The 12,051-nt window shown below is 41.4% G+C and overlaps 1 protein-coding gene across 1 annotated transcript in view; it reads right to left on the minus strand.

The window, feature by feature from the left end:
- Nucleotides 1-536: 536 nt before the first annotated feature.
- The window catches only part of LOC140406730 (inactive N-acetylated-alpha-linked acidic dipeptidase-like protein 2), a 76,005-nt gene continuing 64,490 nt past the window's right edge, over nucleotides 537-12,051 (minus strand). Inside the window, exons 3-4 of the mRNA XM_072494677.1 lie at nucleotides 8,659-8,812; nucleotides 537-915 (exon numbers count right to left, since the gene is read on the minus strand). Of these exons, the coding sequence (XP_072350778.1) occupies nucleotides 866-915; nucleotides 8,659-8,812 (204 nt within the window). The 3' untranslated portion in view covers nucleotides 537-865. The remainder of the gene's footprint in view (nucleotides 916-8,658; nucleotides 8,813-12,051) is intronic.

The raw sequence follows: 12,051 nt of genomic DNA on the forward strand, positions 1-12,051 counted from the left end.
CATTAATATCACTGTTACATTGAATCCTTTTATAATGCAATTATGAACTCAGTAACAGGGGAAAGCAATCCACACACAAGCTGTGCAAATCTGAACTTAATTCTTTATGAAAGGTGCTGTTTTATGTAAATAATACCGAATGTAAAAAGATCAAACATTATGCAATGATATTATTTTGTCAAAATAGTAATGCTATAGTGATCAGGATGAAGAGAGAAAAATCACAAAAATAAACAGTTCAGCTACAAGTAACTTCTTCACCATCTCAGCTTGCTTCTCACCATCTACACAAGTAACCAATTAAGCAATGATGGAACAGGTGCAGTGCTATTCTACCATTCATACAGCATCAAGTGTCCTTTCAGTATGCTATATAAAGATTGTTTAAATATTTGAGCTGATACAATATCCATACTCATGGCTCAAAGTATGGAGGCTGGACTGTAAAGTAATGGGTTAAGAGACATTCCAATTAGTTGCCTCATTTATGTTAAGTATCCAATAATTGACACTGGATTGGATTGGATTGGATTTGTTTATTGTCACGTGTACCGAGGTACAGTGAAAAGTATTTTTCTGCGAGCAGCTCAACAGATCATTAAATACATGGGAAGAAAAGGGAAGAAAAGAAAATGCATAATAGGGCAACACAACATATACAATGTAACTACATAAGCACTGACATCGGATGAAGCATACAGGGTGTAGTGTTAATGATGTCAGTCCAAAGGAGGGTCATTTAGGAGTCTGGTGACAGTGGGGAAGAAGCTGTTTTTGAGTCTGTTCGTGCATGTTCTCAGACTTCTGTATCTCCTGCCCGATTGAAGAAGTTGGAGGAGTGAGTAGAGAGTGTTGTAAAGAGGCTTCAGGTGGCCTTTGTGTCAGGTGATGTGAAGATATAGTTTTGTGCAGAGTCTGTTAAAGGGAAATAAAGGTGTTTGTAAAAGGAGCAGTACCTTTGACTCTTTATACAACAGCAGCTAAACGTCTACCATGGATTCTCTCGTTCCCCCAGCCGCGTACATCTCAGCGGCGCGCCGTTCGCTGGCGGCAGCATTTTCTCTTCCCGCCGCTTGTCAATGGGATTTCACAATGAAGCCACCCCACGTTGCCGAGAAACCCACGGGCAGGAATGCGCTACCCGCGGGAAAAAGAGAATCCCAACAGCCGGAGAATTCCCACCTATGTAATCCTCCTTGCAGATGGGTCCAGCCTCAGTCGGAAACTTCATCCGCGCCATCCTGAAGTCAAAGGGCAGGAGTTCCCACTGGGATGGGTGCTTTTTCAGTGTAATTTACCCCAAGTTTGTCAAGCCAAATGCTAAAGGTTGTGGAATTTCAGGCGCAAATTAGATCCAGCACAAATTGAGTTTCTGCAACGTTTCATGTCAGTTTAAAAGATATTGGGCCAGAAGCTGACCCCATCCACAACGTGGCTACACCTCCGATCATGGTAGTCATCGTTTGTGGGCTTTCGAGAGAGCTTATAAAACAAACCGTTTTTTAAGGCGCAAGGCAGAAGTTAAAATATTTTGAATACTTCAAAAACATACTGAGAGATTGACTGCTGTGCACCAACATAACGAGCAAATGTTTCTGAATAGTTTCATTAAAGTCATTTGCAGCTATTTAAAATCGGATTAAAATAGAGTGGATCAGATACTGATTAAAATGCATTTCTCAGTGATAATCCATTTTCAGCTGTATTAATACATCCTGCACCAAGTAACTGTTCCTAAATATACCAAGGAATATCTTGAAAAGCAAACAGAGTTTTTAAAAACACATTCTGAAATGCTGACCAACTGCATCAGTTCATGGTAAAATTTTCCTTTGACATTTACAAATGTGTTTGAACAAAACCTTGAAGTTTAAAAAAAGCAGTTTGGAAAATGAGCATAATTTGGGATGAAATTTTACCTAGATTGCCATTTGCACCCAAAGCAGAAATTCCAGATCAAGGTTATTTAGGAGCCTCATGGGTGAACGTCCAGTCAGATCGTTGTGCAGAAGTAACACCAACTAAGATGGATAACCTGCTTGGTGTTTCTTCTCTTGCTCCCCCTTCTGTTTTTTTTTCTCCCTCTCCTAGCTGCAAGAGATCTTCTTTTGCAGTGATTTTCAAAGTCGGGGTCACGATCCACGGGTGGGTCGCGGGCAAGTGTCGGGAGGATCCTGGAGCCATCCATCGGGCGTTCCCGATCGCAGGAATTAAAGCGCAACGGCCGCAGCAGCTGGCTTTTTAAAATGCCGGCTGCGACCAGCTTTAAAAATGTGCATGCCTGGAGCCCAGTGAGAAACACCGCCTCCTCATGACGTCAGCGCGATGACTCAGGAGAAGATTTTTAAAAATTCAGTCTTCCTGCTACGTGCCCCGATCACTGATGTCACGTGCTCTGGGTACGATTGCGAGTCCTCCATTTTGTCAGCTGCAAGACTGACATTTAAAATGAATCATTTTGTAATAAGAAAGTGAGGGCCAGAGACACAAACAGGCCAGTATCTCAGAACTAAACCTGCTGAAGTGAGTGGCTCAGGAGAATCCACAGCAGGACAAAGCAGTGGTGGTGTGAGCTCCAGGGCCTCTGATGAACAACCCATACAGAAGTGGAACATTGAATGACCAAACAAGTGAGATCCTGAGGACTAAGCAGGCTCATCTGTCATGTTAAAGGTAAGCAAAAATGGTGGGTCACGAAGTTTGGGCGGCGTGGATTGCCAAAGTTGGCCAGCATGGGTCGCGAAGGGCGTCCAGCGTGGGTTGCCACGGTCGTCTAGCATGGGTCCCGAAGGTTGGCCGGTTGATAAAAGAGTTCCAAAAGCAATTATCCTTTGGACCCCCAGGAGAATCTCTACAGACCTCACTTTGAAAACCACTGTTTATGCAACAGTGGGGCAGCACGGTAGGACAGTGGATAGCACTGTTGCTTCCCAGCTCCAAGGTCCCAGGTTCGATTCCCAGCTTGGGTCACTGTCTGTGCGGTGTCTGCACGTTCTCCCCGTGTGTGCGTGGGTTTCCTCCAGGTGCTTCGGTTTCCTCCCACAAGTTCCGAAAGACATGCTGTTAGGTGAATTGGACATTCAAAATTCTCCCTCTGTACCCGAACAGGCGGCAGAATGTGGTGACTAGGGGCTTTTCACAATAACTTCATTGCAGTGTGCCTACTTATGACAATAAAGATTTTTTTTTAAACAAGCTTTTTACTTTCTCAAAGCTTTGCACTTACATCAAGTTCTTGTACTTTTTGCTTACGAAGAATATGTGGGAGTACATATGGGTACAAAGAGTCTGTTAACACAATTACATGTACTTTGAGTGTTACAAAGCATGAGGATTAAGGCATTTTGTTGCCAATGGCCAGAGAAGCAAGAATCGCTGTTTTGTGACGATTGATGGCTTGTAATCTTATCTTCTATTGTGCCCCCTCTATAAGGATATGATTTTATGTTATTTAAAAAGAAAGAGTGAATCAAAGGCATATGAGAGAAAGAGCAATGCATAGCAAGCTACTGTCGTCACAACATGTAAAATGTTCTTTGTATAATATTGCCAACAGCATTCTTAGGTCTTTTGTGCACTGGACACAGTCTTTAAAATTGGTCATCAATTAGAAATTAGGAATCTTTGTTTCCCTGTTAACTGGTCAGGTACACGTTTTTAAAATGCAAATAAATTATTTCTCTTATAATTTAGAGTACCCATTTTATTTTCCAATTAAGGGACAATATAGCATGGCCAATATCCCTACCCTGCACATCTTCAGATTGTGGGGGTGAGACCCACGCAGACACGAGGAAAATGTGCAAACTCCACACAGACAGTGACCCGGAGCCGGGATCAAACGGGCCTCTGTGCTGGCCTGTAAATAAATTATTTCTGAGAAGGAATGAAATACTTCCATAATATGTGAGGAGATAAAGTTAATGAGATCTAGGAAGACTGCAACAGTTCATAAAATGTTCAGATCAAGATAAAGAACACAAAGCAACAAGGGAGAACCGAAACAAATGCTGTGAATTGCCACCAAATAAAATGCAGTGCCTACCAAAGCTGGAAAGTAAGCAATCTCTAACCTTGGAAAGGGTCAATAGAAAATTACTGCAACATTTTAAAAAAGGGAAGCATACCATGTTGTGCATTAAAACACAGGGGTTGAAAGTTGAAGGTACCAAAGTAATTAGAACTAAATTACTTGAAACGTTGCAACAATGAGGCTCTGATTCGTCATTTTTCAAGTGAACTACTTGATGTTCTGTAGGAGAGATTTTAACTGTTAGAAGCTTTCCACACAACCAAAATTATCTGTTTTGAATGCTGTTAAATGAAGTCTATTGAAAAAGCTGAAGTGTTGATAACATTGTGCAAAAATCCATGTCTGTCTCACACATGCATTCGGATGACTGACAAACTAACTCATTGTAGTTTTGTTTACATGGGTGATTATGTTGAAGAAAAAGGAACTTGTATGTACCTGAGGTTATTATATATTACACCTACACTATAATTGCAGGACTAATTCTAAACCAAGTGTATTTTTTAGTATCATGTTCATAAACATAGACAGAAATTAATAAAGATAAACATTTTTATAGCTTATACATTTCTGGCAAGTCTGAGCATTTCATGGTTGAATAAGTACTTGCACAAGTAAGTTGTTGCAAGAAGTTATTCTATAGCTGTGGGTACTCATCATGCTTTTGTAGTCTGGAAATTTAGAATAATATATTCATAGATCTTTGCAGCACAGTCGGAAACAATTTGGTCCATTGTACTTGCACTAGTATTCGGAGAGAGTTATCTAACTAGTCCCAATCGCTTGCTCTTTCCCCATACCTTCTATTTTTAAAAAAATTTAGAGTACCCAATTCTGTTTTTTTCCAATTAAGGGGCAATTTAGCGTGGCCAATTCATCTACCCTGCACATCTATGGGTTTTGTGGGTAAGATCCACGCAGACACGGGGAGAATGTGCAAACTCCACACGGACAGTGACCCAGGCCACATACCTTTTACATGTTTCTTTTAAAAGCTATTAGAAATTCTAGATTTGATATTGTTTCTATTAAGACATGCTATGTCCTAACAAATTTCCATACTGTAAATTCTTCCCATCTTTCGGTCAATGATGACCATAAACTTCTACTCTCGAATTGCCAACTCACCATCCAGTGAAAATGGATTTTCCTGCTCACCTCATCAAAACCCTTCATAATTTGAAAATCTTGATAAGATCTCCTTGTAAACTTTTTAAGCTCTAATAAGAACATCAGTTTCTTTAATCTCTTCTTAAGAATAAAACCTCTTATCCCAAGAAGTCTCTTTCACCCACTTCCCTTGGCTTCAGTATTTTTTCTAAAATAGGGCAGCAAAAAAGTGGACACTGTATTTCTAATGTGGACTAATCAAGGAATGGTACAGGTCTGGCATCTTCTCTTAAGCTCAACAAGTCAGTGAACAATCTTGCTATTCTATTCGACCTGAATTAAGTTACCAAGCCCGGTTCCTTTCCATCAGAATGAGAGTCTACTTTCCTTTCTGCATATTTGTCCATTTCTCTAATAACCTACTGTCATGCTGATGTTATCTGCAAGCATATCCCAACTTGGAACACGGGTTCATGGGAGTGCATAGTTTTGCTTTGGTATGAGGAGACAAGCAAAACCTAGTGAGAGTAAATAGCCCAGTCGTCGTGTAACAATTATTAAGAAAAGACATATACAAACAAACTGGACTACACTACTCTCACCCAATTTAAGATGTATGAACTATTCAACACATAGTTTCTACAGAACGTACCCCTTATTACAGAATATCTCAACAATACCCAGGCTCTGTAAGACTTCCATGGTTGCACAAATTTAATCCAAATTGAATAACCAGCTATAGTACCACACAATACAGGGATGATACTAAAATTGGAAACCGTTTTTTCCCTGGTCCAGCAAAGATATTTTAAAACTGCTGTTATGGAGGTTTATTGCACTGCCTTGACTCTAGGATTCAGAAGTTTGTTTGCTGTAAACTTGGACTTCAGGCTTGGTAGCTGGAAACTGGCCTGACCGCTTTCTAGATTGCTAGATGGTAATTGCCTTTCCTGATTTTTCAGGGTGTGGAAAATTATGCCTTTGTTGTTCTTTAATTATGCCTTCTGTGTATTTAGCTGTCTTCCCCTCTCAACTTCCTTGACTGTACGGTAACATATGTATATCTCAGGTGCCTTCCTAGTCATCTATGTCCTGTTCCTCTTCCATGCTATTCATACTTTATCTAAACTGCCATTCTAAACTTGTTACTGTGAGACGCATACCAATGGAGGCTGATTTGAATACTGTCTACAGCTATCTCCAGGCAGGTTCATGACACTATCTACTGCTAAGGCCTCTGTCACTGCAAACTCTTTATTACAAGGCTTCCTTTGTTGGCCAATCATTGTTGATATCCATGAATGAGGCTCTGCTGATTAACACAAGGTGTGAAAATGTATTATGCTGGAGGACCATTTAATAATGCTCAATGGATCCTGAGTTTATTTGTACTTTGCTCTAAAGCCCAAAAACATCCAATTCGATGTTAACAGAAAGATTTTAAATCAAAAAACGGGACTCAAAACTGCCAAAAGCGGGAATGTAGGTGAGCGACCTGGCGGAATTCCGGAGGCTGGAGAAGGTTATGTTTGTCTTAAGGGGGTCGGTCAATGGGGTCACTCGGAGATGGAAGCTGTTTATTGATTTCTTTAAGGAGATTTGAGGGGTCAGCAAAAGGAGGAGGATTGGGAGGGAATGGGGAAGACAGGAAGGGGGGTATTGGGAAATGAGGAGCAGGGGGGAATGGGTGTTGGTTGTTTACAATGTTGCATGGTTGTTCTTCTGTTTTTGTTTGTTTATATGAAAATTTCTTGATTGAAATATTTTTTTAAATAAAATTATACATCGCTGTTAGTTTCACAGCAGGGAACTTGAGATCCATTGAAGTGTGAAGGGAAACAAAATTAAACAATCCAGATATCTGGTTGTCTGGAAGCTGTCGATCACAGCCTAGTAAAAGCAATTTCTCATTGATGTGAAGAAAAGTCTTGCAGACTTGCAGATTAAAGGATCTGAGGGGATTTAAAACTTGTAGATGTGATTTTCACTTTCTACGAATTTACAACTGCTGCTTTCTCTGCCTGAGGTAGCTAAAGCAGTGATCACTTCACTGTTTCTGTCCAGACTGCTCTCTGGCTTCCAGGCAAGAGTCTCTGATATGGGGGAATCTCTGTTATGAGGGAAGGTTTCTTATGAGAGAAGTGTTTGTTATGGGGGGGCCTGATTTGTATTGTGGGGGTGGGAGGGAGGTCCTCCAATTAATTTTGGGAGCATCCACCTTAAAGACTTACGCCCTTGACCCAACTCGAGTTCCACTGCTTTAGGGCCACGCTTACAAATACCTGCACCAATATATGCCCACGTGAATCCTGGCCCAGAGGATTGCAGAATCACGCAAGTGCAGAGAATCCGGACTCCAGCCCGTTAATAGGGTAGAAATGGATCCATTTAACTTATTTACATCCTTCTGTTGGCACGGGGCGTAAACCTTGATGCCTCTACCAACAGGGGAGGAGCACGGGATTGACAATGCCTAATTCTTTGCCCAATCACGGATCTCTCTGCCAGCATTGGGCAGCGGAGAAGCCAGCCCATATTCTACATTGTATGTGTGGAAATAGTTGATGATTCAAATAATAAAATATGCAATACAATTATTCAGGAGCACACAGTGGCGTTTGTTTCACAGTTGGGAATATGATTCAAAAGCAATTTAGACTGAATGAGTAGCATTCGAAGTTAAATAGGTTGGAGAGTCAGTTCCGGCCATTTACAAGTACATAACATAAAACTACATAATTTAGCAATAATTGCCACTAAACAGTATTACTCAGGAACTCAGTGAGGGGGATGGGAATGTCAAAATGATTCAACATGGTTTCTGTTTTAAAGGTGACATTAGTACTATCACAATAGAGTTTAAGCAGAAAACCTTTCACTTCAGACCGAGCCTGCTGCTGACATGGAATAGCACAATCGTAAAAAAAATTCAATTCCTCAGTGCTGACAAAATGTTAATTTCCTCTATCAGGAGCAAAAGTGTGCACTGATCAGAAAACGTATAAATTACTGGCAATGATCTTTTTTCTTGCAGAATTGCTACGGTGTAGAAGGAAGCCATTTGGCCTATTGTTTCTGCATTGGCTGTCCAAACTTAGTGCCATTCCCCTGTGTTTTGCCATATCACGGCACATCATTTCCATTCAAGTTATCATCTAATGCCCTTTTGAATGCATCGACTGAACCTGCCGCCAGGTTCCAGGACCTCCAGGGAGTGCATTTTGGAATCGAACCACTCGTGTGAAAATGTTTTTAGCTCACGTCACATTTGATTCTTTCATTTTCTTCCAGCAGTTGGTACTAAGGTAAATGACCTGTTGTTACAAGTGACTTGTTATCACTCAGATGCTGTTGTTTTCATTGCTTCTGGGGCTTTTTACAACTTGCAGGACCCAGGCATCAACTCATACAGAACCTATTAAGTGTAGACAATCACAGTATTTGCCAAAAAGATGGCCACTAAACCATTTTCCTCTCTAGTCAATAAAAAATATCAGGAGCTCTCTTTGACTCACCAACACTAGGGTATCCTGGTGTGGATGGATCTCCTCCAGGGTTCAAAGAAATCCAAAACGTTTCATCACCAATCTTTTCCTTTTGGGGTGAAGAATCGCAAGGGTCAATGTAGACCAAAGCTCCTCCAAAACCAACTTCCAATAATAAAGATAACTGCAAATGACAACGTATAATTTGATTAACTAGTGACAGATGCAAAATATTGAAATCAATTTTGTGGGTTTAAATACCTAATTTGAAATGCTTGCCGACCTTTCCAACTGGACAAATACAGCCCAAATTTGTAATCCAATTGATCATTCGCGCGATCGAGCGGCCATGCTGCGCCCAAATAGCAGCATGCCGTGGCGCAGCTTGGCCGATAAAAGCTGGGAGGCCCCGCACCCGGCCCCTAGCCGGCTCACAACGCCTCGCGACATCTAACGTGATGTCGCTAGGCGTTGCGATGCAAATCCCATCCATTTAAACCTGGCGCACCGAGCTCTTCAGTGTACCAGAAAGGGCTATGTGCAGCCTCGGCTGCGCGTTCCCTGCTGAGGGTCCCTATCTAACCGGTGTCCCGTTTTATAGCATCGTGTTTTTTGGCGTGTCTAAATGCGCTCACTATGGGACTTTGTTCGCATTTTGTTTTATCCCACCCCACATGTTATGTTAATCTAAGCCATTCTACTCATTTCAAGTGCGTTTCTAATGACTTGTTACTTTGTAAATCATGGAAATAGGCTTATGAAAACACGCCAATATGGTCAAAACAAACAGTTCCAATATTCAATGCTTACTTATTCCTTAATTTCAACCTGGAAGCCAAATATAGTTAGTGGCACGTAAGATATGCTCAGGAAACCCAAAGATGAACTAGTCATGAAATATATCTTAAATTGTTTGCTAAGTCTCAACAGTTTCCGATTAAATATCCTTCTCTTGAAGCTGACTGCTGAAGAAAACAGTTACATGTGTGACTACAGTGTAGGTTAAACCTATGACTTAGCTCTCTATGACAGCTGCACAGTCTCCTCATTATTCCTGACATATGGAGCACTTAAAACATTAGTTAACTTTTATGTATCTGTTTTATTCATGACCATGATATTATCATGCCATCAAGTTACACTTGTTACAAAGCCACATTTATAGAACATACAGTGCAGAAGGAGGCCATTCGGCCCATCGAGTCTGCATCGACCCACTTAAGACCTCGCTTCCACCCTATCCCCGTAACCCAATAACCCCTCCTAACCTTTTCTTTTGGTCACCAAGGGCAATTTATCATGGCCAATCCACCTAACCTGCTTGTCTTTGAACACTATCAGTCCACAAGAAATGTTTGCAAATGAGATTGCTAGGGTGGAACAGTTAGCAAGATTCTTTGGCATCACAAAAAATATTTCATGTTGACAACACTAAAAGTTTAGTCAAAGTTAAGATCTGTATTATAATTAACACACTATTGTAATTAACACATTTTTGAAAACGACCATTGTGGTCTAGAGGATGGACTTTAATTGTCTTCACTGATACAAATCATATTTAATTACATCTCTTCCATGTTCAGCTCATTCTCTGCTTTCTGCAGCTATAACAATGGTTACAATTTCAAATAATGTGAAAATAGTCAATACTGATCAATGAAGTTACATTCAGAATATTTTTTTGTTGTGTTGCTCTCATTGTGTTGCGCATACTGAAAAGAAAATGAAAGATGGATTAACTTAACTAAGAGATTTATTTTACATGAAATCCATTTATTTGCTAGGATTAGAGGAAGAGAATGTTGATATTACTGAAATCAATTCATTACATGGGTTTTTACCATTTTAATCCGAGGATCAAGCAGCTCTTCCAGAAACAAGATTTGATGGAGAGGGAAGACAATTTAGTGCTCCAAATCGCAAGCCAAATAGGTCAAAGAATTAAGAACTGCTTGGGTACAATGAGAACAGAAATGCCGATCATCCAATTAAGCCAAGTTTGAAAATACCAACTTCATCATCAATTTGTCGAGGAAACCGAAAGCAAAACATTAATTTTTTCCACAGAAGACTTTCAAACAGCGAGGAAACAGGAGAGGTGTCTTGAGATTTTAGCAGAAAAGCAAAAATACTCTGGATGCTGGAAGTCTGAAATAAAAGCAGAAAATAGTGAAAATACTCAACAGGTCTGCAGCCCTGATGAACTGATGAAAGATGAAGGGCCTGATTCTCCTTCTGTGGGCAGAAAACCAAAGTTCAAACTGTTTGAGGGTTCTGAAACTGCCTGAGGAGCTGGGGGAGCAGGGGAAGGGGACACCTCACTTGATTTTCGCAGCAGAGGGCTGTTAATTGGCTAGAGGAAAGGTTGGGCAGCCAATTAGCAATCGCGAGAGCAGAAAAGGAGGCTTGGCTGAACATGATTGTGGCTGCCATTTGACTGAAAGAATGGATGCAGCAGTGATGGGCGAACAAAGGCTGGAGCCCAGGACAAGCCCCCACTTGCGATACTTACTAACCCTCAGCAAGGCTCAAAGCCCTGACATCGCAGAGAACCTGCTAGCACCGATACGTTCAGTTTCCTATGTACCATTGGTATAGGACACCGTGGCCAACCATGCCTCATCCCCTTCGTCTTGTTTCCTTTCAGGAGAAGAGAGTTCATAATGACCAAGAAGGGGTGCCGACGGGAATGGAGTGCCTCATTTCCATATCATCACCATGTCTCTGGACTTTGAATTCCTCCAATCAGAAAGTGGCCAACCTCATGGAGAACCATTTGGCAGTAATCCTGTCGTACTGGTCAGTGACACAGGTGGTTCAGAAATGCTTGTAGTGGCCATATTTGAGCCCTAACTGGTGGGCACATGTAGTAGCCATCCAAGGGCTGAGGTAGTCATCAAGGAGGATGAAGGTACAACCCCTCATGGGGTGCTAGCATCATTCTGCATCTTCCAACTCTCCTTCCACCAATGAAGGCATCATGTTCTTCAAGGTTTACACATCGCTAGAGGGCCTTTTATGGAGAATGCAACAGATCACCTCAATGCACAAAACCCTTGAAAGAGTGTACTACAGGGTGTCACCCAACCAGTCCAGGAAATGGAAAGACATCTTCAGACGCCCAATGGCCTGGCTGGTTGTCCTAGTGAGCAATTGGCATCAGTTACAGAATTTTTTTGTGCCTCCATCTAGGGGTCTACTGTAGGGATGGCCATCTTTTCATGGGATATGTCTCGCATCCTGGAATCCAACCACTTGTGGCAGGAGGTGGAGTGTAAGAGCTGCGGCAACCATCACTGCCTGAGGATGAAGGAGTTGTAGCAAATGTGAGGAAAGCAAGCAAGCAGATATAGGAGACTCTTGTAGTGGTCACAAATCAGCTGAACTTTGAGCGAGTGGATGTCCTTTCTATTGATGAACCTG

Source organism: Scyliorhinus torazame, unplaced genomic scaffold (genome assembly GCF_047496885.1).
Source record: "Scyliorhinus torazame isolate Kashiwa2021f unplaced genomic scaffold, sScyTor2.1 scaffold_816, whole genome shotgun sequence".
Taxonomy (NCBI): domain Eukaryota; kingdom Metazoa; phylum Chordata; class Chondrichthyes; order Carcharhiniformes; family Scyliorhinidae; genus Scyliorhinus; species Scyliorhinus torazame.